This window comes from Drosophila pseudoobscura, chromosome 2 (assembly GCF_009870125.1).
Source record: "Drosophila pseudoobscura strain MV-25-SWS-2005 chromosome 2, UCI_Dpse_MV25, whole genome shotgun sequence".
NCBI classification, from domain to species: domain Eukaryota; kingdom Metazoa; phylum Arthropoda; class Insecta; order Diptera; family Drosophilidae; genus Drosophila; species Drosophila pseudoobscura.
In genome coordinates, this window is record NC_046679.1 from 29,894,948 (window position 1) to 29,921,774 (window position 26,827).

General features: G+C 44.6%; 2 protein-coding genes across 3 annotated transcripts; one reads left to right on the forward strand and one right to left on the reverse strand.

Annotated features, from left to right (window-relative positions):
- Nucleotides 1-1,767: 1,767 nt before the first annotated feature.
- Nucleotides 1,768-4,055, reverse strand: Ssdp (Sequence-specific single-stranded DNA-binding protein). Its single transcript, XM_001359927.4, has one exon. It carries the CDS (start codon nucleotides 3,481-3,483, stop codon nucleotides 2,140-2,142), a length of 1,344 nt encoding a protein of 447 aa, XP_001359964.3. The 5' UTR covers nucleotides 3,484-4,055; the 3' UTR covers nucleotides 1,768-2,139.
- A 199-nt stretch (nucleotides 4,056-4,254) lies between these two features.
- On the forward strand, nucleotides 4,255-26,552 carry LOC4803182 (hexosaminidase D). 2 transcript variants are annotated; one of them, XM_015182852.2, is made up of 3 exons: nucleotides 4,255-4,454; nucleotides 24,135-24,890; nucleotides 24,941-26,552. In XM_015182852.2, exons 1-3 carry the CDS (start codon nucleotides 4,404-4,406, stop codon nucleotides 26,303-26,305), a joined length of 2,172 nt encoding a protein of 723 aa, XP_015038338.2. In that variant the 5' UTR covers nucleotides 4,255-4,403; the 3' UTR covers nucleotides 26,306-26,552. The 2 variants fall into 2 exon arrangements, with proteins under 2 accessions (XP_015038338.2, XP_001359965.3); XM_001359928.4 differs by lacking the exon at nucleotides 4,255-4,454 and adding an exon at nucleotides 9,059-9,210.
- Nucleotides 26,553-26,827: the final 275 nt, after the last annotated feature.

Below are 26,827 nucleotides of genomic sequence, written 5' to 3' on the forward strand. Positions count from 1 at the left end.
GTGTTAGTATTTGTGTGGTGTTTGTTGTATTATAAAGAAATGTAATGTATTTTCTTTATTTATATTCCTTTTGATTTGGGGCTTATAAATTATCTTCGAATCTAATGCTATTATACGGGTGGATTTTCCCTTCTACTGCTCCTTCATCATAGCATCCATCATTATGAATGCGAAATGTGCTGTATCGGGGATATAGATGCAAGCACAGACATATACAATATATATATATATATATATATTCTATGTACTTTATAAATATTGTTTGTTTTGTACAGCATTCATTTTGTTTTTTAATTGAATGTGATATTTTTGAATTAAACGTTGCATTGGGGTTAGGTTTTTTAGGTTTCTACATTTGTGGTTGCCTTTGCTGCCTTTAAGAAATATATATAATATATATATTTGCATATGCATATTAAACAGCTAAATCTTATAGTTATTCGCGTAGCTATTCTGCAATAAATTAGTGCATACAATAGGCTACAATCTGTATCGGTTTCTGGTCTATATGTATATGTATATATATATATATATATATACGGGTGTATATATAGATTTCTATATAAGTTTCTTATGGTGTCCTAATGCACACAATGCCGTGAGGAAATCGAAACAAGTGCAAACTGTTGCCGATCTCCAAAAACTGAGGGGGAAGTCATACATATCATATTATATCATATCGCATATATATATAAATATGGTATTGCTCGCTGTTAAAAGGAACTTAAATAACAGTTTTCGTTTTAGTTGTTTGGTTAAATTATAAATACCCATACACATGAGAGAAAGAGCAAACGCAAAGAAAAAACAATACAACAAAACCTTAAGCAAACAAACGAACCAGCAGATCGACAGACAAGATACAGAATGAAGAATGAAAGCATAAAATAAATAGCGGCAGCAAAGTGCCAAGTTTACAATTTGTACAATGAGAATTAAAGATGAGAATATTATGTGGGACAAGAACGGAACGGGGCCGAACGAGCGAAGAACCGATCTGCTAGACACTGTGCCCATTGTGCAAAAATCAATCGGGGGAGAGCATTTTTAAGAACGTGTGTTACAATCTATACAAATACATGTCCAATAATGCTAGCTATGTACTCAACTATGTGTATTATGCATATCGTTATAAATATTCCATTCATTCATTCAATCATTTTATGCCATAAGCGATATTTTGTTGCGCCTTGCTTAACAAAAAATTCATTTGCGATTATGGGGTTTTCGTTTAGTAAGCAAGTAAATTGGTATAAATAGTGGGCGATAGGATAGGGATGCTTGAGAGACAGCTTTGAGCGGCTGTTTCGAGGGGTAGAGAGTAGAGTGTGAACTAAACAGAAGACTTGCTAGACTTGTTGCATATTTTAACATTACTTTAAGTATTTTTGCTTTTGTTTCTCTCTTTTTATGATTACTCCCGTCTGGGTTTCTCTGTGCCTGTTCGTTCCCTTTCTGGGTGGGGAGGGGGCTTGCTTCCATGCTCTGCTGCTCTGACAGCGTTGCCAGACGTCAATCTGCTCATCATTCGTTCTGCCCTAACCTCACTGCACTGTTTCCTGTCCTGCATTTCTGGGACATTTTCAAGTTGAATTTATGACAAATAATATTAAAAATAGAATACAACAACAAAACGAACTTATCTAAAATCAACAGCGAGTAATACAAGTGGAAATTACAGTGCAGTGGGGGTGCGGTACAGTCACCGGAACCGGAACTGGGAACAGATTTGTCCGTTTGATCCTTTTATCGTTATACAGTTTTACATTTTACAAATTGTTGTTTGCCTTTTAGTCTATTATATTTATGGGTTTCTCTATTTCTCATACATGTATTAATTTTAATTACTTTATGCTTATGTATCAAGGATTTTTACTACCGCTTTTGTTTTATGCTTGGTTTTTTGTTTTGTTTTTGTTTTTAGAAATTGTTGTTGCCACTACTGAGCAGATTGGAGGCTGCCGCCCCAAGGGCTGCCGCTGCTATGGATGCCGCCGAGGGGCTGCCCGCCGTGCCATTGGATGCAGCTGCTGCCACAACAGCTGCAACAGCGGCTGCCACCGTATTGAGATGCTGTTGTTGCTGCTGCTGCTGATGAAGTTGCTGCTGCTGCTGGTGATGATGATGTTGATGATGTTGTTATGGCATGAAGTAGTCCGGTTGATCTGAGTCTTTCTCGAACCGCTTGGCCTCCTCGTGCATGCTCTCCTTGATCTTCAGTATGGCCGCCGATTCGGTTTGATCGTTCTCGCCGGGGCCGCCAAACCCGCCGAGATTATAGTCACCCATGCCGCTGCCAGAGTCCTCACGTGGCGTTCCCGGTCCCCCGTTGGCTGGTGAGTTCTTCATGCCATCCAGACCGGTGCCGTCGGGGCCACCGCCGCCATTAAGTACAGGACCCATCGAGTTGGGGCCACCACCCATTGGACCCATGCCGCCGGGACCTCCTCCGCCGCCCCCGCCATCTGGGCCGCCGCCCATGGGGAATTCTGGCTTCATAAGTGCATACATACTGTCGCCAGGTCCGCCGACAGGACCACCTTGCGTGTTATCCTGCGGCGAGGGCATTATGGGCGTTCCTGGTCCGGGTGGACCGTTCGAGCCGGGGCCGGGTCCGTAATTTCCTGGTGATGATGATGAATACGCATTCAGAGGCGCCGACGCATTGGGCTGCCATTGCGGCGGTCTTCCGCCCGCTCCGCCCATGCCCATGGGCGGCATTCCGCCGGGTCCGGGTGCTGGGCCACGCATTCCGCCGGGCCCGCCATAGCCCATAGGTCCCATGCCACCGGGACCACGTGGCGGATTCATGCGTGGATTCATAGGACCCATGCCGCCGCCAGGTCTTGTCGGATCCATACTATTCGGCATCATTGGCTGTCCGGGCGGGCCGTTGAACTCGTTACCCATTCCCTGCATGCGCACGCCTGGTCGCGGACCACCAGGGTATCGGGGTCCGCCCATAAAGGGCGGCTGGCCGGGCATCATCTGTGACGGCGGCGGCTGTGGACTGGATGCATGCGTTGGCGGCGACGGCCGCATTGTTGAATTTGGGAAAAAATTTGGACCCATAGGTCCGCCGGGTCCCATGGGACCGCCATCGCCGCCGGGAGGCATCTGTCCCAGAGGGCTCGGCGCCGGACCGCCGGCATTGTGTGGTCCGCCGGGTCCAATGCCATTCACGCCATAGCCGGAGCTGACGAATCCGTAATCATGGAAGGCCTTGGCCTCCGAACTGTGATCGCACTGATCCCGACGCTCGGGCGCCGCACAGTACAGATCCCAGAAGACGCACCACCAGGTGTGCAGAAATCCTGGCGGCTCGCCGAGCGTTATGTTCTTCTCCCATCGGATCTCGGAGAGGAATGTTTGCGCCGCCTTTTGCGCGCCCACGTGCAGTAGATATTCGTAGACGTAGAGGGCCAGCTTCTCCCGTGCCTGGGCATCTGAGGGGACCGCGGATGTCTTTGATTTGCCGTACATTTTGTTGGTCTCTTCGGTTTTGTTGGTTTATGTTTATGTGATGTTTCTGCTTGCTGCTTGCTGGTCGCTGCTCGCTGGTAAGGTGGTTTTCTTTGCTTTTCCTTTCGTTTGCTTCTTCGTTTGCTTTCGCTCTTTCGCTGGTGGTTGGCTTCTACCAACTTCCACTTTATTTAAATTTATATATTTTTATGTACTTTTTCGAGGCTCTGCTCTTGCTGTTGCTCTTCTTCTGCAGCTTCTCTTCTTCTGCCTCTGCTTTTGGCTTCAGTGGCTGCTCTGCTGGTGCTCGCTGCGGCTGCTGTTGTTGTTGTTTTTTAATTGGCCGCGCTTTGAGCTCACGCAGCCGTTCTCTGCCGCTCTATTACTTCCACCATTTTTAATATAATTGTTGTTATTGTATTTCTTTGCAAATGAAAAATAAAACACACTTTGTGCTTTTTAACTTTTTGCGATTTTTTTACAATAAACTTTTAGCGCGCTCTCCGCTGTGTGTCGCCACTTCTTCGTTTTACCGTTTATTTTTTTTCAGGTATTTTTTTGCCTGATTGTTGCTGCTTCTTCTTGCACAACCACTAAAAACAGAAAAAAACCAAAGAGAGAGAAAGAGAGCGTGAGTGAGAGAGGGCAAAATGAGCGACATTGTATGTATGTGTGTTGCAAATTTGTATATATGTATTCATGTGCGTGTCCGTGCATGAGTGTGTGTACTTGCGTGAGTACGAGAGAGGGAGCGCGCGCATTGTCGACAAAACGGCACAAGTGCTACACTGACTGCTAACAATTATGGTTCACTTTGGCTTATCTATTGTTGAAGTTTTAGTTAATATTTTACGTTTAGTTCTAAATTGTCAAAGTAAACACTGTAAATTTAATAATATAAAACACGCGCGATTTAAATATAGTTGATAGAATCTTTTTAAATGTACGCGAACTTTTCGCACAGACTTTTGTGCGTCGCTGTTCGTCGCCAGGTGAGTGAGTGAGTGATGCTCTTGGCTGCTCCGTTTGGTCGTTTCGTAGGTAGCAAAAGGCCAGGCCAGGCCAGACCAGCAGCAGGCAACGTAATCTGTCTGTCTACTGTATGAGGCTCCCGCTGTCAAATGGCTATTCAAATCAAAATTCGTCTAGGGAGCTGCTGCTCCCCATTTTATTAACACACCACTGTGAGTGACTGAGTGAGTGAATGGGTGACAACAGCACCGCGAGAGAGAGACAGGGCGCGTGGCGATAAGGCCAATTGGCTTTACAAGGCAGGTGCATCCGTTACTAGGTCCAGGGCCACGAATATCGAATATCTAATGGAGACTTCACAGAACCTCTTAAATATAGTCATTAAATACGTATGAAGTGAGCCTCGCATGTGTGAAATAGCATGCATGCCTCCAGCCATGCACTCTAACTCACTCGAATATAGTTTATGGTGTTTATTGGGAGACTGTCAGCTGTTATCATTGGCCAGATGTTATCAGAAATCTATTATGAAACCAAATAAGGTTTACCCATACCATACCCAGAGAGCTATCCAAGAGCATACTGGGAAGGCAAGTACACCTTTTTCTTTCTAGCTCTTCATGCAAAGTGGCTACACTTTTTTGTGATGTGATGGCTGGCTGTTCTGTTCTGTTCCCCTTTTCGGGCTGTTAATCAACCTCGAGAGTGAGTTCCCAGGGCTCTAAAAATCCAACAACTGACGGCAGAGAAGAGGTTCTGTTCTGGCAGGGCCAAGCCCGAGGTTCGTTTCTGTTCTGGCTTGCACTGACTACAAAATACCGGTCCATCTCTCTCTTTTCTTCTACAACGGCTGATGCTTGCTTGCTTCACTGCTGGCGTTTCTGTCGCTGAAGCTGCCCTGCCGCTTCCTCTGTCCCTGTGTCCCCGCAAACAGTAGTAGGCCAAAAAACTACATTACTACCGATATTTCACCATTGTTGTTGTCGATTCGGTTTGCCGTTGTGTCTAGGTTGGAGACGTCATCAAATTTGGTACGCGGGTTTTCTCTCGCACGTTCTACTTTTTGCCACACACACTGCACACTGTCACAAACTCACAGATGGTTGTTTGTTATTCTTGCATACGCACCTTTCGTTACTCTTTTGTTTTAATACTTTTGTTTAAATACACTTATTTTGTTGTACCGTGTATGTTGTTGATTGCAATTTTATCACAAAATCAACAAGAAACACAAACAGACACACAATTTGAGAGGCTGCTGTGGCAGTGCTCTGCTCGTGCGGACAAGAGAGCGAGAACGACAGCGAGAGAGTGAGTCGAGTGAGAGAGAAAGAGAGAGAGAGAGGGAGGAGGAGCAAAAATACGGAATTTTATTACAATCTCATTGATTTTTCGTATTCGTATTTGTCTTTGCGGCTCCCCGGCTCTTCATTTGTTTTGCGCGCATACATATAATTATTTATTATTAAACCGCGCGCTATTTTACTTCGTTTTTATTTTTGTTGCTTTTTGCACCAATTCTCTTCGGGGTGTACTTGTATTCGTGTGTTTTTATGTGGGTATGTATATGTGAGTGTTTTTAATTTCTTTTCTAAACACACTTTTTCGCCTGCTGCTGTTGTTGTTGCTGTAATTTTTGCAAGTTTTCTCTTCACACGAGTTTCATTCGCCTTGCGCTTTGTCCGTGTATTCGACGATTGCTTTTGCTGCCCGTTCGGCTGCTGCTGATGGTGGTGCTTCTTCTTCCACTAAAAATCGGCTCTTTTCTGCCTGTACGAAATTTTCACAGCGAGTTTGTGTGTTGAAATGCATTTTAAATGGATTTCATTTCAAAAGCAAACACAACGTTCACATTTTCACTTCGATTTATTGTTTTAATTCGTTTCAATTTTCGTTTTTTTAAATTTCAAAATTTTCGTATAAATACAAGTTTTTGCTACAAGTTGTAGAGCAGTGTGCCCGCGGATTTATCGATAAAATATGCCGAAATATACCGACATATACCGTCTCGTTTTAAAAATATACCGTGAATATACTGAAGAAGTCAAGTTCTATTTTACATATTCCTCGTTTTTGATATTCCGTTGAATATTACTAGCTAAATAGAACATTCAGCCATGCCATCATAATTTTATACGATTGATGAATCAATTTTCTACAAGATTGGATAGTTTTTAATCCTTGCTTTTATTGTATTTATTGTAAAAAAGGGTTAAACGAAAAAGTTCAACAAAAACGAGGGGGAACGTTGTGAGTTGCTGCGGACACCGCAACTCTACGGTTATACCCGATACTAAGTCAGTATGGCTCTCCTCCGGCAGACGCCGCTAATATTAAACGACACGACAAAGAGTGCGCGCGAGAGAGACAGAAAATCAGTGTGAGCGTGACGTCAGGCGCTGCGTAGCCACTGCAAATTGATTTGTTCCTTTTGGCTATAAAAATGATCTGATCTGATCCAGATTCAGCAATCTGATAGATATGGTCGTTATCTATGATTCTGCGTTTTTAGTTTTCTCAAATCTGCAATATTGTGGATGCAACAGATTTTCGTTCTTTGTGTGGGCGGAAGGGGGTGGGGCGAAATTTTGAGATATACGTTTTATAGTGAGATCTAACAGAAGTGCGGATACCAAATTTGGTTACTCTAGCTTTAATAGTCTCTGAGATTTGTGAATATCCCCAGATTTGCATCCTTTGCGGGGGCGGAAGGGGGTGTGGCGAAATTTTGAAACAAACTCGTCTCGGTCCGATATATTAGGAGTGTGGATACCAAATTTGGTTGCTCTAGCTTTTATAGTCTCTGAGATCTAGGCGCTAATGTTTTACTCTAAGCAAAGCCGCCTATGCTACGTGTGTGTTAGAGAGAGACAGGGCGAGAAAAAATGAAATTGTTTTCTTGATGCTGGCTATAATAATAATACGATAAAATTCAGATTCTGCAGTCTATAAGATATGGTCAGTCTCTACGATTCTGCGTTTTTGGTTTTATCTTATCTTTAAAATTGTGGATGCCACAGATTTTCGCCCTTTGTGGGGGCGGAAGTGGGCGGGGCAATGTTTTGAAATATTTTTGTAGCAGTGACATATCACAGAAGTCTGGATCCAAAACATCGTTGCTCTGGCTCTTGTAGTCTTTGAGCATTAGGCGCTGAAGGGGACGGACAGACGGACAGACGGACGGACGGACAGACGGACAGACGGACGGACGGACAGACAGACATGGCTCAATCGACTCGGCTATTGATGCTGATCAAGAATATATATACTTTATAGGGTCGGAAACGATTCCTTCTGGACGTTACACACATTCACTTTTACCACAAATCTAATATACCCCAATACTCATTTTAAGTATCGGGTATAAAAAGAGTCGCAATGTTGCTGGTATTTGAAGACGTGATGCGTGTATAGCTCTTTGTACACCCTATTTCGCTAATTTTATATGAAGATCAAACGTAATTTATTAAGAACTTTTCTCAAATTGATATTCTTTAGACATATTCAAGTACCTTATATATATTTATGTCGATCCTGATACCTACTGCGCCTTCGAAGACAAACGTATTCACAATTCTATAACATTCATTTCCCCCAGGGTATGTGTGCATACAAGCAACATGTTTGTGTATGGAATGAGACTCATTGTTGCAAAAGCGAAACTGCGGCGAATCGGGTATTGCTATATTTCAAGCTATATAGATTTCCCCACTTAGCTTAATCATAGATAAATGCATTTTCTACAAGATTGCTTCTTTTAATTATCTTAATGTATTTTATTTTGACTAAAATACGGTTTTCAAGGAAATGTTGCTGCAACTGTTGTGTATGGAATGAGACTCATTTCTGTGAACCGGTTATTATAGATTCTACCCGATTCAAATAAATACCAACATATACGGTCTCATTTTCAAAATATACCGAGTGGTTCGCGCCAAATCTAACCTTTTTGAATGTGAGCGACAAGAATTTAAATGTTGTCAACCGGGCCATTACCGATTCAAAAAAATACGACGAATTCCTCAATTTTGATGTTCCGTCGAATAATACCAGCTATATAGAACATTTAGCCATGCCCACATAATTTTGTTGTGGGCAACTCATTGTTGTGAACCGGTTATTACAGATTCTACCCTATTCAAATAAATACCAAAAAACACGGTCTCATTTTCAAAATATACCATAATTATACTGATAAATGATTGTATATCCTCGATTTAGATTCGATTAAATATAATGTTATCCAATTAATGAACCTATTTTCTAATTTACTGGCCTATTTTAAAAAACTGCTTTTATTGGATCTTGTCTAAAAAAAATTTTAATAACCAAAAGCCGATGTGCCAATGGCCGCTGCAATGTCCCAAGGTATGTTACATGGAAAGTAAGGAGACACAAAGAAAGCAAGAAAGAGAGCGCCTGCCTTACCCCACATTTAAAAGATCTTGCAGGTATTGATGCAGCTGCATGGCTGCCAGAGGTTTGAAAAAAGTACCATTATTGCCAGATTGAAAAAACGAGCTAGTGCGCGGGAACATGGTGGGGTTTGAAACAAGTCTAGTGCGCAAGAACTTTAGCTTGCCGCGAAATGAAAGTAGTCTGTGTCTTGGGGCATAAACATTAGTGCAACTGCAACTGTTCGAGAAAGCTGTGCGTGGTGCGGCGCTTCAATTTGCTCGACTATTGAACTGCCATTTCGCAATTCTCGTGCTTTGCGACACGCGACTTCTAATACGCCATGCAGTTAATTATAGTGTGACGACACCGGCCTAAACAGTTAAGTTTCAAAATGGTTACGTTTCAAAAAAATGCACTTTAAATAAACATACATAATTCCTCTTTTTTGGTTTTGGTTTTTTTGGCCATTTATCGAGCACGTGATGACCGAGTTCTAAGCGTTGCATGCGGCATCCACTTCCCGCTCCCCTACCCCTTTTTGAAAGTTAAAAAACTTTGCTGATTTTGCATATTGGAGCCCTCCATTCAAACGGAACAGACTGGTGACGGCTGTCCCCCAGTCGATTGCCTCCTGTGGGCCATCGTTTACCAAATGAATAATGGCGCTTTACGGCGGGGGTACAGGGGGCTTAGGCCCTGTCTTGTTTGCTCTCTCAATTCCCTTTTGTCAATTTTTATTTGACACATTTTATTGAACAAATCGTAATGGTAATCCTTTTGCATTTCTAATTTTGTTAAAATTGAGGGCGACATTTTGAGCAGGGGCTCTCCAACCCATTGACAGCTCCCAAGGGCAACATTTGTTGTGCCCGTATCCTCCTGTGTATGTGTATGTGTGTGCTTGTGTGAATCCCCGTCTAAATGGGAATCGAAAACGGATTTAAGGCTGATGCTGACGCTGTTCTGGGTTTTGGCTCTCTGCCTCTGTTCCATGCTGTTGACTTTTGGCTACCAAACATTACCTTTTTTTTTTGCCATGCCAGCAGAATTGTCAGCATCCCTCTGCACGTTCCACATGTGCGTTGGGCATTCAATTAAAAACATTTCGAACATTGCATGAATGGGGTCGTTGTTGCACAAGGACTTGACTGCGATTCGACTGCGTGTGTCCCAGATGGGCCACAAATCAGAATTAATAAACATTTGTAGCACTGTAAACTATCTGACAGCACGCATAACTCTTTGAGTAATTGAATTAAGCTTCAATTAATGGCATTACATTATCCTATCATACACATTACTAATTGCTTGACAATTTAATGCATTTATTTGCGCAAGGGTTTTTCATGCAGCCTCATCCTTGCATGAGTACGTCCTTATGCCACGCCAAACGTATAGCGAAGAGAGAGCGTTATGATTTATCATTTAAATTGTTTTTCGTTTTGTTCCTTGCGGCTTAAGCGGAGCGGAAGAGCGAACAAGAGTGAAGTAGGGAGCATGTATTTTTCTCTGTCACTCACATGCACACCGGCACCTCGCACCACGCATCACGCACCCCCCGCAACCGTACCGCACCGTAAACCCACACGCATGTATCGTTGTCTGAAGCAGCATCTGGGTTTTTGGCAAGCATATATTTCACAAGAGTTCAAAAGGGGATTGCGCTTACTGCGGTGTTGCCAACCATCCGGATTTATGAAGCCATCTTCAAGCCCTTCGCTCCACTACCCACTACCGCTGCACATGGCAGGCGTTTCCGTTTCCGTTTTGCCTTTTCCGCTTTTGGTGTCCGTCTTGCAAGTCTTGGTCGTCGTTGCAGGTTGCAGCAGTGGCACTTGTAATTCAATTGCCCTGAAAAACGGCCATGCCACCGAAAAAGTTGATTCATGTTCGGTTTGGACCCGCAAAAGTAGGCTACGTTTATTTCAATTCCAGCCAGACCCACACTTAGAACAGAAGAGTATTGGTTTTTGTGTAGGGATCTTCTTTTTGGGGGAGGGGACCTGCACCATATACATTTTATATGTCCTAATTAAAACATTTTGCCACAGTTAATTAACGTCGTTTTGATTAACGCACCAAAATTACATTTAAATATTTCATTAGCCATGTGGAAACTGGGGGAACTTTTCATTAACACACACACACACACACACACACACACACACACACACATTAACAGCCACACTCACTTATTCACACATTCACACTTTGGCTACCGCAACCGCACACAAAAACAAAAAAAAAAGAGGAAAAGGACGAGCAAAAAATCAGGCAGCACAATTTTACAATGTTCATAAAACGTATGGACAAGAAACACGAAAAAGTTTGCCAAATACATACATATATACGTGAGTGTATATATAGTTTAAAAACAATGGCACATTTCCCAGTGGGCAGACCCAGTGCCAGGGTCCGTCGAGGCCCACTTTTGAGCGCTGGCAGCCATGCGTGAAACGCAATCTGCGTTTAAGCAGGGGTATTGCAGGGGTAAATAGAGTGCCGAGATGGTTAAAGGATGGAACAGAGTAGAAATGGCTAATGAGCGAAAGCTTTTGGGTGCAGATCAGGAAAGGGACACTTTGATCGGTTTGGAATGGAATGAATTCCAATCAGAGAATGGAATATATGGAAAGGATCAAAAAAAGTTCAGAAAAGAGAGATCTAAATGATGCTAGGGGAACGAATGGGTGAGTGAGTTTACATACGATCCATTCCCCTTCCGGCGGACTATATGGGAATTTGGAACAACGAAATGAAACGATAAGCCATACAAGATTTGCAATTGTGATCAGATGATCAAAAAAGGAAGAGTATATTAGCCATGTCCCCTCTTCATGTATTTATTTGTAATCCAAATCCTTTAATATTCCATTACCATGATGGCATTCCTTTTGGGAACCCCCTTTGCGCTCCTGTGTCCATTTGTTTGGCGGTCACGAATACCAGCACTGCATAGTGCTTCATTTGAAAGTTATTTAGAGTTCTGCTGATGACATCGCATTGGGGTATATGGTCTGCGGATTGAGGGGTACGGAATGCGGAGTGCGGAATAAGGGATGTATGTGCGTGTGCCTGTGCGTTTGCACAAATTATATCTGCATGAGTGCGTATTGAAGTCAGACCTTGTGCTGGGAGGAGACAGGAGATCCTGTTTGTCCTCGGTGTGTGCTGTGTGGGAGGGTGTTGGGGCCACTGAGCAGACGGTGACAAGCAAAACGAAAACATTCCCAATGTAAACAATGGGTACGTGCAGCAGGATGCGCAGGATACGTGCAACGTGCAACAATGGCATTAAGCGTGCAACAACAGAAGAAATCTCATTTGCAAGCAGTGCCACATTTCTCGCATGCAAAATGAGAGCCAGAGCCACAGCCAGAGCCAGAACCAGACGCAGGATAGGCAGGATTCCTACAGCTGCTGGTCCTTGGGACCGCAGACATAAGTTTTGCCAGGCTCATTTCATGCCTCTAACAGCCCGAACAGTCTCGTTGCATTTCGGTTTTTAAACTTTATCTGAGGGTATTAGAACTTGGCCATAATGTTTGTCAGGTAAACGAAAGGAAACTCCAGTTTCCGACTACATTTTACTGGCATTTTGTAATCTCTTTTGCTCTCACAAAGCGAGCCAGTTGTAAGTAATTAAGTTTAAGGAATATTCGCCCCACAAAAGTTCATAAAACAAACTCTACAACATTTTATGGTTTTGCTAAAAATTGTGCTGTAATTAGTAAAGCACATACAAAATGAGTTTTGCTATTTGAAGCCTTTCGAAAATAAATAGTTTGAATAATATTTGAGTTGTTGTACAAATTAAAGTAGAATTTGGAACACTTGAATATCATTCAGCCACTATTTCAATTCATTAGAATTCCCTATAGCTGTTTCTTTCCTTTGCGTTTCTGGGTCTGTTGTTTTTTCAGACTGTACCCGGACTGTTAAAGCAGAGATTTGAACACTTGAATATCATCCAGCCCATTGTTTCATATCCACTATTCCAATTCCTTATAGCTGTTTCTTTCCTTTGCGTTCCTGGGTCTGTTGCTTGCTCAGGCTGTACCTGTAAAATATCTACCAAAGCCTGTGTGGAGTGGTTTATGATTAATGATTACAATCTGATTATTTGAATAGGCTTAGCTTCAAAGGAAGCGCATATCCCCTTCGACGTGCTTCAATTGAATTCCTCAGTTTGTTTGTTGCTGTGTTTTTTTGATGTGAAAAGTTTTGCATTTCTATTTGCATTTACAGAATGCCAAAAGGGGGGACCACACAATGAAGGATACAAGCGGCAGGAAGATATATATGTACGCAGAGGGGTGGGTAGGGGGGTGATTATGCAAAATGTGGCAGTGGAGAAAAGAATGGCTATTCGCTGTTGCATTTAATGCGTATAAATTGTTATAATTTGCATGATAATGCCCCCGCCCGTGCGCTTGGTCCAAAATTAAATTAGTGAAAATATTTTAATTGCACTGCAGAATGGAATGGAATGGGGATGATGTGCGGGAGAGGAGGGGCTCATGCAAATGCGGTCTGAAGCCGAAGCTGCAAGAAAATATGGAAATTTCAATGAAAAATCTAACAAACTCGTTTTTTGTGTTGGTTCTGGCTAGAATGGCTTTCCTTCTGAAGCGACTTAGTTGTCTCTCTGCCTCTGTTCTGGCAGCTAATCTCCTGCCTGACTCTCGGTCCTGCTGGGTGTGTCTCTCGGCCCTGCTGTGTGTTCTTCTGTTCTGTTCCAGCAGCCAGCGGGCGCTTAATTAATTTTTAAGACATATTAGAAGCAACAAGAAAAACAAGCACTCGACTAGTGAAACCCTAGAACATGCCATGGACAGTGACAGCGCGACAGTGGCTCCACTAAAGTTGAGCGTATGGCGCGACAACATCAGATGTTGCATGCTGCAACGTGCAGCCCCGTCAGACAGTGATTTATGTGGCTCTGCCTCTGCGCCACTCAAAGATTAATTACTAGCTGCGGCACTTGTTCCCCGAAGAAGAGCTTAAAATGGTTTAAAATGAAGCATGGAAGCGGGGGCGAGGCATACATGGTAGCATTTTCCAAATTGGCTTAAAAGTTTGCCTCACTTTTGGCCACCTCAATCCTGGATTCAACTCTTGACTAATGCCCCAAAGCCATGACCAAATACAACCGGCTGGCGGCAGCCAGTTAAACAATTGACCAAAAGTTTTTGGCTTGACTCAAGTGTTTGACATGTTCTGGTTAGCCTTTGGCACACACTCGCAAATACACAGAAAATTGGCAGCAAAGTTAGAATTGCATTTGGGGGTCCAAGTGGAGGGAGAAGAGATTTCGTAGAAGGTGGAATTGTGCAGGTGCACTCACACGTTTCCCCTGTTTCATTTGAACTTTGTTGACTTTCGAATTGATTTGCAACTGAAGTTTAAACTATTTCCCAAGTGTAAGTGGGGTATTTCATTTAATATTGGTGTACTTCCAAAATCAAGAAGAGAATTTTGTGTCAAAGAAACTGAACTGGAGAGCTTTAACGCTTAGAAAAGGTTATAAAGGATGAGATTGTTAAGAGTGCAATCTTTGTTTTAAATTCTGGATATATTATTGGCTTCATATTTATTGTCTTGTAGCCTTTTAAATTTCCCGCCTGTTCTTTGATAGGCTAACACTGCATCTGTCAAAAAGCATCTGTCATTTGATTCCTGTCAAAATTTGAAAACGCTGCGCCATTTTGTTTGTGCCTTACAGAAATTAGAGGACAAAAAGTGAATTTCGGGTGCTCATTAAGCATTTTTTTTTGCGGAAGAAAACATCACTTATAAGTACTATGGGAACTCTGCTCTGATCTATCAATTTCAATGATAAACGAGGGGGAACGTTGTGAGTTGCTGCGGACACCGCAACTCTACAGTTATACCCGATATTAAGTCAGTATGGCTCTCCTCCTCCTCCAGACGCCGCTAATATTAAACGACACGACAAAGAGTGCGTGCGAGAGAGACAGAAAATCAGTCTGAGCGTGACGTCGGGCGCTGCGTAGCCAGTGCAAATTGGCTATAAAAATGATCTGATCTGATCCAGATACAGCAACCTGATAGATATGGTCATTATCTATGATTCTGCGTTTTTAGTTTTTTCGAATGTGCAATATTGTGGATGCCACAGATCTTCGCCTTAGTGGGGGCGGAAGTGGGCGGGGCAAAGTTTTGAAATATTCTTGTAGCAGTGACATATCACAGAAGTCTGGATCCAAAACATCGTTGCTCTAGCTCTTATAGTCTTTGAGCACTAGGCGCTTAAGGGGACGGACAGACGGACAGACGGACAGACGGACAGACAGACATGGCTCAATCGACTCGGCTATTGATGCTGATCAAGAATATATATACTTTATGGGGTCGGAAACGATTCCTTCTGGACGTTACACACATCCACTTTTACTACAAATCTAATATACCCCAATACTCATTTTGTGTGTCGGGTATAAAAAGTGGTTTTGGTACCTGCACAAACGATGCCGAAAGTTGGGGTCATTACAATGGACAAAATTATATTTTTGGAATCCAAAACAATATAAAAACCATTCTAATTGGGCCTTCTATCTAGAATCCATGAAATAAATGATATTGATGGGTGACTTGTAAAGATTTTGCCCAATCCTACAAACAACCGGTGACCATTTATTAGCTTCGTAAGGCCAAATTTCAGCTTCTCTAACACCAAATACCCCTAGAACTGTTTAAGTAAGACCCCTCTTTGGTCTTGAAGCTATCATCCGGTTTTAGATTGGGTTCTGGAAAAGCGTTTCCTGGTTTGCCGTTCATCAAACAGCATGCACTCAGTAGATAGAAGAGAGGGGATAGATACCGTGCATGGGGAGCGCTGGCTCATCTCGATCTCCCTGCAGTTACTTAATAATTCATAAACATCAATCAGAGCTCTCGACCCGACCCGTAGTCGAGGCCCCAGTTTCAATTCCAGAGTGCATTCCACCAGCCAGCCTGCCTTGTTAGGTGGGCTCCTCCATATGGTGGGCTTCTCTTCTCTTCTCTCCTCACCTCACTCCTTCCCTTCTGCTGCCTGCCTGCCTATGTGGGGCAACACTTCCTCGTATATAGCGCCACTCCATCAGTCGGCTGTCACTGTTTTGGGTCTGTCTGCATTAGTAAACATTTTGTTGTCAACGTTCGTCATTTGCTGTCATCAGGGCGACGAAGGAGTCAACAGTCACACAGCAGGCAGACGGATGCACTCCAGAGAGAGAGAGAGAGAGAGTGAGTGTGGGGTGTGGGGGTAGTGCTCCACTCGAGTGAGTATCTCCCAGGCTAGTCGGCATTTTGCTGCCTGTGAAACAAAAGATTTTAATGGCTTTTACTGGAATTAAAAGGCGTTGAAAGTTGTCGGTTTTTTGTGTGAGCCACAAATTACAGACCGGAAATATATGTAAAAGGGAATTTAAATACATAAACTGCTCTGCTCTGCATATACATATATATAAATATGCATGACATTACGCTGACATTCGAATTTAATGATGCATAATGTTTGCTGCGGTTGCTGCATTCTTATCGTTAAATAAATATCACGCATACGCACTGTTGAATCCATTCGTGTGCATTGACTTTAGGGCCAGGCCAAAGTGATTAAAACTGATGGAAAATGCATCCCCACAGAAATGGTAAGCCATTGATTGGCTTTAAGCAAATATCGAAGGAAGCCCTCAGCCTTAAATGCAGTTCCTTTCTTCTCACCCAAGGGGAAAATGAATCAAGAGAGCAGTTTCCTTTCCATCTGTTTGCTCCACTTTACCATTTTTCAATCAATTTGTCTTCCACACACTCTAGGACTCATAAATCACTCTAATGCCCATAATGCAATTGAAATCGATTCGCCGAAGCATATGTCAGTGCAAACATGCTTGTACATGTTCTGATTGAATTTCCAGCTGTAAAACCCAGAGCCAAAGGCGGAGCTTAGTCATTGCCATGCCTCCCCGGCAATCAGCCACAGAACAATCTTAGATCTACCTATATCTGCTCTGCAGCATCCTTTCTTGTATGATATAGCACTCGAGGAATCTCTGTCTAGAAATCTGTGTGACAAGCAGCAAACACGTTTCATGTCCAATCTCGCCCTCTTTTTGCCTGGCTTTCCTTTTTTGTGTGCTCTTTTATCCGTGCTGTTTGCAGTACAAAAAATCATTTCAAATTATAAACACCAAGCTGCCGAGTGTCCCTTTTCAAGCAGGACTCTCTAGCTACGTGGCCTTGTCGTGATTTTCATACCCCGATGCACTTGGGGCATGTTGCATCCTGTAATTAATATGGCCAAAAAACAAACAGACCCCGAGTTCCTGTTGACGTAGTGCAAGAAATATTTTGGTAAATAAAGCAAACGGAAAGGCTGTAATATTAAGAGGAGGCATTGCCATGAGGAAGACCTTATATCGAAGGAATGCTCTGTTGCACAGAGCAAACGAAAAGGCATTGCCAAGCAAGAGATCTTTATAGGAAAAAGAGTAAAATCTGGTAAAAGCATTGCCATGCCAAAGAAACTTCTAGGTTAGAGAGCAATCGAGAGCATTTCCATGCCAAAGAACCTCATATGAAAGAATGTAATCTAGAGCATTGCCATGCAAAAGAAAACTTCTAGAGAAGAGAGCAATCGAGGGCATTGCCATGCAAACCTTCTATGAAAACCGTAAATGGGAGCATTGCCATGCCACAGAAACTTCTAGCAAAGAGAGCTATCGAGAGCATTGCCATGCAAAAGAATCTTCTATGAAAGATCGTAAATGAGAGCATTGCCATGTTAAAAAACCTCCTATGAAAGACCGTAAATGAGAGCATTGCCATGCAAAAGAACCTCCCACGTAAGAAAGTAATCGAGAGCATTGTCATGCAAAAGAACCTGCCATGAAAGAGGGTAATCGACAGCATTGCAATACAAGCTTAAGCGACAGCTCTTGCAATGGAATCAAAGAAGAAGGCTATAGAAAATACCTAAGCCAGCTGATATCCTTGCCATACAACATACAAAAGAGCAAGTGAGATGACCATAGGTAGCATCAGTGGAGAGCCCAAAGCTTCGTTTGACTTTCCTGTCTTTGTGGTGGGCTTACCTTAAGGGGTATCACAGCAGTCGTGCCCCTCGATCGTTGCACCTTTTTGTCGTTTTCCCCATTTGTGCTGCTGGTAGCAGACGCTGTGACAGTTTCTGCTTTTTACTGTTTAGCGCCTTGCAGCGCACAAAACTACGAGTAAGTGTTGCATAGTTATAGACGTGATGTTCTCTCACTCCCCCCCTTTCACGCGTTCTGTGTCTGTGTCCGGGTCTGGGTCTGTGGCTCTCTCTCTGTCTCTCCATTTTCCATGATATGCTTTGCTTTTTTCACTCTAAACTTTTGCAGTTATAATCTACTTATGAAGTAGGTAACAACGTTTTTATTAAGCCTGGCCAGCGAGACCCAAGCAAAAAACGGAATGCAGACAATTTTGAAGCTTTGCTAAGTTTTCCCGTTCCTGCAACGAGCAAGGGAAGTTTCAGGAAAATTACTAAGAAGGGAGGAAGGAACAAGGTCCTAGTGGGGCCTGGCAGTAACTATTTCATCAAGGATGTACATATATAGACCCTCATGCCAGATGCCAGGCACGAACCATTACGGCGACAACTTTTGTTTTATATTTTCTACCCTCTGTAGATTTTTCATTTGCTTTGCCAATTATATTGTTATTCGTGGGGGAAAAACGGTGGACTGACGGGGGAAAAGGCATACATTTTATTGCCAATTTTTTTGGCAACAAAACAAAATGCATTTATGGCCTGAATTAAATTTGTTTATGGCATTCAAAGTGGGTCAATAGCGAAAACTATTTTGTATGTGCTTTGGGCCTTTTGTCTGTGTGGGCGGCAGAGGTAGAGTTCAGGTGGAGGTTAAACTCTGGGCTTTTCTTCGTTATTGAGTTTTTTATAATGCCCCCCCAGAACAGAAGTGAATATTTGCCTGGTTTCAAGCGGTTTTCATGGAGGTTACTTGACTTAAACTCTCCCAAATGGGTAAATGGAAAAATATTGCTGCCTAGTGTAATTGGACTATTTCTCTTGACTGCCTTCAACTGGAAAATCCATTTGGATCCTTTGCCAGCAATTTAAAGGCGCTAACCAGAGGCTATGGGAATGGGAATGGGTATGAACTCCGGCTATGTGCATCAGCATCATCAGCATGCATAGCAGAGCAAGCACTCCATCCGAGCTGCGCCGTGCCGCGCCGTGCCGCGCCCTGCCGCGCCGTGCCCCAGCTGTTCTTGCCCCCAGAGCGCACTGCATTGCGAGTTGGTGAAATATATTTGAGTGCCCATCGAGCTCCATCTTGAGGCTGCAGTGGGGATAAAAGATATGTATATCCCATCGTTTGTTTGGCCCTCAGCTCGTCGGCCATTAGTCGGCTGCGCACTGGCTAATGGACGTTAATAAGGCGTTAAAGTGCCTAATTGCCGATTATGGCTCTCGTTGCGATAGGTCTGAAGAGGGCTAGCCGGCCCCAAACACAATATTTTGCATGCCCATGCAATCGACCTCCACTCCCCCGCTCTGGCTCTCCGTTGGGGTAATCTATGGCCCGACTAGGGCCTGCTGCTTTACGCTTAAAGCCACGTTAAGCCAGCTCTGCTCTGCCCTTGAGCCCCCCTGTTGCGTTGGAGCAAGTTTTCCCTTGCCGGAAAATGCAATGCAGGGAATGCAATTTAAGCGGAGCCAGCACTGGAGCCAGTGAATGGGAATGCTGAAACAGCAGTGGGAGCGCCAGACGCCAGAAGCCAGGAGCATGAGCCAGGAGCAGCCACGATGAATGGCCTGCTGCCAGTGTATGCTAGACCATGGATCCATACTCTGTAAATTGTTTGCGAAATTCTTTTTAAGGTAGATGGAGCTTCTTTCTTTTTGACTAAATACGAGTCTAGCCCTGCTCCCGACAATAAAAAGAGTTGCATGTCCTGCGTATGTGGCAGTAAACCAAAAGGGAAACTATCTGCAAATAGAAACTGGTTTCAACACACAAAAGCAATATGTGAAACACTAATTGCCCAGAGGAATATTGCATTTAATTGGAGCCATTTTGCCAGCTTAATTGGCAGCAATTGGCAGTTAATTTACAATCTACTGAATCTACTAACTGAAGCAAACTATTAGAAACTAAATGCCAACAAAGATTGCACTTCTTTAACGAAGAGTGAACTGTTTTTATATGGCTAATGCATGTTGGATGTTTTTTTAAACGGAAGAATATATAATAATTATGTGTCTAAAATTTGCGCAGATCTCAAAGTCGATGCTATGATTCAACCGCTTACCGCAGGGATATACAAAATACATGTGCTTTTTGTGCGACAGTAGCCGTAGGCCTCTTTTAATACTTTAAAAGAATATTCAATTAAAGAGTTAATCATGAAAATTAGTAAAAATCAAATTCCTGCATTAATAATGAAATTCCTAAACGGCCCTCAGCAAGGCCAATATGGCCCTTAGTTATCCGGAGAGAGTTCATGGTGTTTATGGGATTCTAAAGTCCTCGCGAATCGAGGTGTTTTTCGCATAGGCCAGTAATTGCTGTGGCGTCTTCTTGGAGGTATCTTCCAGTGATGCCCAGGTGAGAGAGAGAGCCGGACAGTTGCAAATGAGATGTTCCAGGGTTTCGATTACCCCAGGTTCATCACATTTCATACAGCCGTCTATAACTTCTATGTTCTCCAAAAGATTTGGTTATTTAGCCTCTGATTTTCCTCGTAATAGATCAGGCTTTCATTTCCAACCAATAAGTAAATTCAGCAAAAATCTTCTTGTGAGTGCAATCAATAGTATAACCCAGTTTTTATTCTACATTTTAAAAAGTTACGGAGTTAAGATTATGCCATAGTCGGTTGCTTGGAAATTTTGATGGTAGATCGGAATCGGTTTAAAATAGTGCTATTCTTGGAATTTATCTCATTTCAAACTGTTTTTTTTTTGGTATAGGAAATTCTTCGAAACAGTTGCTGCTGCTGTTTCCCTGTTATTGGACTGTTTCTTCAATGAAACTTCACTGATTTATCATATATACAGCGCCTATTTATAAGAGATACCTGACTGATTCTTATAGGAGAGGATCAAAAGTGGAGGTCTGTGTAAAGGTTCCTCGACTGAACGCTGAAGAAGTCCTTCAATATCTTTTCCTTCCTGTAGATTCCTTATAAATTGAACAGCTAACATTTTGGGTGGCATTCTCTTATACCCCGTTATACGCTGGAAAAAGTGGGGGCGTGTTGAGGGGTTGGGAGAAATCATAAACAGCGCTTGAGTGCATTTCAAGTCCGTCAGAGCCCGCTTTAAGGATTTCTCTACAGATTTTTTTGTTGCTGTTTTGGCAAAATATTTCAGTTTCATTTTTATTTTTGTGGCAAGCTGCCAAATTGTGCTGCGGTCGGCGTTGCAAACACTTCACATCGAAGGGTGTGAGGAGAGGAAATCATGCCCCACACAGCAGGTTACGGATGGTGCATAGTGGGGTTTCCCCGGCAGATCTCCTGTCCATGGCCGAATGAATGGTGACTGCAAATTGGCCCGATGGTTTGTGGCGCAATTAAATTTAATTTTGAAAACAGTTGCCTGAACTGCTCTAAAGCCCGAATGCAATTAGCGCCCCTTCCTGGTCCTGTGGCAGGCAGGCAGATATGCAACGTGGACTGTGGCAGGAGCAAACAGGCAAAAGTGAAAGCATCAGCGTCAGCATCAGCGCCAGCATCAGATGTCTGAAATTCGACATCAAAGGGGAGGCGAACGGGCAGGGGCTCGGGCACGGGTGGCCACAAGTCGGGGCATTGTTATATATGTCTATGTCGGCAGCCTATTTCTGGCCCATGTCACGCCCCCTGGCCACACACACTCGTCCTGCCTCTGCCTCTGCCTCTGCGCTGCCCTGCACTGCACACTCCTTTGTCCTTTGTGTGTCTGCAGTGGGTGTCTGTGCGTTTTGTTTGCTTAGTTGGTTTCTCTATTTTCTGGCCCTCGCCAGCTCCGCTCCGCACTCTCGAGCGGAAAGAGAACTTCAGCCAACAAAGCGCTCGAAAACGAGAGCGAGCGCCCTTTCAAAATTGTTTGTGGCTTTCTGATGCACCAAACAACAACAAAAAGTGCCTGAACGAGAGGTTCGAGTAGTCGAAGGTTGAATACTCTTTCGTCTTGAGACTTTTTATTGGTTTATAGACAGAGCCGCAAACAAATAAAGTTCAAGTCCTATACCTCCTTCGTCATAACCCTATAACCGAGGGGCTCTGCCGCATGACGTGCCTTTTGCCGTGTGTAACCAACATCTCACTTTATATTCCCCTTTGCAAGGGTATAGAAAAGGCTGATTGAAAAGAGAAAAGTACTCATACGAGTGCTGTACATGCATACAATATTTGTATGTTCTCCGCTCTCCATTCTCCGCTGGCAGCGCTTTGAGTGCACTATTTTTTGGCAACAACAAATGCTGGAAAGTCAGGCGAGTGCTGTAGTGCAGGAGTGCAGGAGGAGGCTGAGAGAGAGAGAGTGGAATAATGCAAATGTGGATTAAGCCAAATGGGTCGGCAATCGGATTTCGATTGGTTATTTGCCAAATGCAAAATGGATGATGACCGAGCTGAAGGATGCTGAAACTGTAGCATTGATGAAGCTTATAAATGGCAACACCCATTGGGTTATACACAAAAGAATCCCTAATTGTATTGTTACCATCATTCGAGTGACAAAATTGTAATTCGATTGCGTTGAGAGTTGAGGCAAGGATCGGACTTTAAGGCAAGAGTAGCTGGGTATGTCCCCACAATACAACTGAAGATGTCTTGAGCTAAATTGTAGAGTTTTTTGCGGCTGCTGTGGCTTTCCTTTTGGCACTAATGAAATGAAGTTTACCAGCATCCACAGCCGGGGCTCACCTCTTGCCCTCGCCCACTCAGCAATTTGCGACAATTGCGACTCAACGGGCAGACGCGTGGTTACCTCTGATGATCCACTACAGCTCAACTCATCCACTCAGCCACAGCCGAAGCCGTCCTGGCACACTGTCCACAAGGACTCGAGAACTTTTGAGTGTGAGTTTGTCTTTGTCTGGGAGTCAGTCACGAATGTGGGGGGGGGGGGGGACCTCTGACTGGCAACGCAACGCAATTCAATTTCCGCTACACAGACAGACAGCTGCATATTTCCACTTGAACACTTGCATTTATCGCCTGTCGAACTGCAAGTTTTTGCCCCAGGCCCCAAAGCTGTTGCTCCTCCTCCTCCTGCTGCTGGATTGTGCCTGACTTTTATCTATGTGTGTATGTGCGCTGCTTTTATGACTCGGCCAGAAACTCATTTAAATAAGCAGCCAGTTGTGCCTATTTAAACCGAATGCCAACAATCTCGCACAGCATTCAATGCAGAGCACTTGCCATCATAACGCTATGCAACAGGGTTTGTTTTCCATGGTGGGGCAGAAAAGTAGATAAACGGAATTTAATTGGAGCAATAAAAGAGAATGAGGGGGGAAGGAATGGCAGAAGCTAATAGTAGATCTGGGAGTTCAACATTCCATTAAAGCTACATATGCCACACAACATTTAGAGTCGTTACGAGTATAATGGAGGAGAGTACAGTAGAGTGGTAGTCGATCCACTAGAAAATATATATGTATATATATATTGGTCCTTCCGCTTCGTAGATCGACCTATTCCTTAGATGAAACGTTTAGGGTTTTATTCCGCCACATTATATCCTATATTCCTATATCCTATATTGCGTCTACCCCGGACTCTCTAGCCTCGTTTCACTCAAGCAGACGACGACAACGATCAAAACATACTGTATAAAATAGCGAGATTATATGTCCGACTGATTGATTCTTTCAACCCGTGAGATTTGTACTCATAAGAGTAAAAAAAAACCCATATAAGTGGCTCTTTGTAGCCTTTGTAGTCTCTGCAGACAGAAGTACAGAAGTCTTTCTGCCGGGGCCCATAGTACATAGCCCTAGGAGCCCCGCTGTAAAAGGATGAGAGGCATTTACAAAGGCAACAACAGCGCGCAACAGCCCTCAACTTAACCTCAATGAGTGCTGTGCGGCGACGGTGGCGTATGTGTAACATGCGGGCGACTCGAATTGCGGGCAGATTTATATATAGCTTAGCTCCGGGGGCTACTTGTTGGATCTTCAAATATTTATGAAAGGCGAATGAAGAAAGTTTTTCCGTTGCTTGCACTCTGCAGGGCCTCGGCTCGGCTCCACTTTACTTAACCCACTATCTCTCCCTCGCCCTCTCCCTCTCTGCAGATGCACTCGAATCTGTGGATATTTATTTGGCGCCGCAAACTCTCCTTCCTGCTAGTAGTGTCTGGCCTCGTGCTGCTGGGTCTCTGGACATGGGCCATACTCATCGATACGACCACCACGCCACCACTGCCGGTTCCCTCAGCGAATGCTGAGGCAAGAGAGCGCCAACAGCAGCAGCAGAACCCGGGATACCAGCAGGTCCATATTATCCAGAAGCTAATTGCCCAGGCCAACCGTGTGCTCCGCGCCGATCGACTCAAGGACAACGCCGCCGGAGAGAAGGCGCCAACTGTCCAGCGTCTGGGCAACGTGCGATTCCTGCGTCCCACCCAGGCCAAGAAGGCCCCACTGCCGCTGTCCGAGAGCTATCTGTTCGAGCAGGAGCGCCTGAAGATACTCGAACAGCAGCAGCGTCAGCGCAACGCCGGAATGGAGGAGCTGAATGCCAATGCCGAGGATGAGCGTATGCTCAGCTCTGCCGAGCGCCAGACCCAGTACGAGCACGATCTCCAGCGGATGGGCGTTCCCGTGGTGGCTGGTATCGGACCAGACGGGCCACGTTCCCCTAACGAGCGTCTCGTCCACTTGGATCTGAAGGGGGCCCCGCCCAAGCTGAGTTTCCTCAAGCAACTGCTGCCGATGCTCAGGGCTCTGGGTGCCACGGGGCTACTGATCGAATACGAGGATATGTTTCCCTTTACTGGAGCCCTCCAGCCGCTGGCCGCCCACAATGCCTACAAAGAAGATGAATTGAGGGTAACATTGAGGGATTCAAGAGATTCATTTAACTTATTATAGTCTTTTAGGACTTTCTGGAGTGCGCCGCCTTGCATGGTTTGAGTGTGATGCCTCTGCTTCAGACCTTCGGGCATTTGGAGTATGTCCTGAAACTGGAGGGATTCGAGCAGCTGCGAGAGCTGCCCGAAAGTCCCCAATCCATCTGCCCCAGTCAGCCGCAGAGCATGGCCCTGCTGGAGCAGATGCTCACCCAGGTGATCGAGCTGCATTTACAGTGCATCGGCAAGGCCACCCCCTCAGCCCCGACACTGCCCATCAAGTTCACGCACATCCACATCGGATGCGATGAGGTGCAGCGCATGGGGGAGTGCCAGGCCTGCCGCCAGAGACTCCGGAGCGAGCTGTTCCTGTCGCACGTGATCAGTCTCTCGCACTTTGTGCGTCGCCACTGGCCCCAACTGGGCGTGGTCATCTGGGATGATCAGCTGCGAACGATGTCACTCAGCGAGCTGCAGCACTCGCAGATCGGCAGCTATGTGGAGCCCATGGTGTGGGTGTATGCCAGCGATATCTATCGGTTCATCCAGCCGCAGCTGTGGGACACCTATGCCAAGGTCTTTCCCAGTGCTTGGGTGGCCTCGGCCTACAAGGGAGCCTTCGGCGAGAGCCTGCTGGTGCCGCCGCTGCAGCATCATCTGGAAAATAACATACGCTGGCTGGCGGTCATCGCCAAGGAGGGCGGACGCTTTGCCAAAGGACTGCGCGGTGTGGCTCTAACCGGCTGGCAGCGATACGATCACTTTGCCGTCCTGTGCGAACTGCTGCCAGTGGGAATGCCCAGCCTGATGGTGTCGCTGTCGACTGTTTCCAAGGGTTATTTCAGCACTAATCCAAGGGACAACGATCTGCTGCGCGTGCTGCAGTGCGTCTTTCAGCCGGACAGCCGGCGCTCGGGTCGCCCCTGGCTGGAACTTCATCCGAATGCCCATCATAGCCAACTGTTTGCTGTCTGCAACTATCCCGGCCACATGGTCTTCAAGTATGCCCTTCGCCTGTACGACAAACTGGCCGAAGTGGGAGCCTATCTACAGCAGACGCGCGAGCAGAGCGCCTGGCTCTCCGACTACAATGTGAGGCACAACTTCAGCTCCCCGTTGAGAGTTCACGAGCTGATTGCCCGAACGCCAATACTGATTGAGGAGCTGCGCGCAATGGCTCGCGAGGCACAGCAGCTGCTGTGGGAGGCGTACGATGAGTACACGGTGGCTGAATTTGTAGAGCAGCACATCTATCCTACCATCGAGGCGCTGCAGCGCCAATTGGCCAGCGGAGCGACGCTGCTCCAACGCCGCACCTGGCCACAACGGCCGCTGCCATTGACCCTGAGGATACAGGAGGATATGGGCTTGGTCACAGATCGCCAGCCGCACTGAGCAAACACACCGTGATGTTGATAACTAATGTATAGTGATGGCGTTCGAAACGCCCCAAGACCCAGCAATGGAAAATAAGCGATAATTCGAATGTTAACAGCGCTGCAGCAGGCATTTCTCTATCTATCTACATATATCTATAATTAATAGCATTAAAAGTTCATTTTTTCTAGACTACTTTGTAAGCCAAAGCTCAATTATACAAGTAAAAGATCTAAAATAATCATATGATAATCCAAATCTACAAGTAATTTGTTTATATGCCAAAAAGAAACAAGTGCGGGCTAGTATACGAGTAGCATTTCAAATATTGCGCGTACTTTAGTGCTAATTTCAAATTTCCCGCACAGTTCAGTGGGAGTGGAAATTTTAAAGCTGACAATGCCCTTACAGGGTTGATATCAGTCGCGAAAGCGCATGAAAAGGATGCAAGCCAGGTTACTATTTACGGTATATTTATGTATATTTTTCGGTTTATGTCCGAGGGCCCTGTGACGAAAAAGTGCCTCGTAATTTTGAATG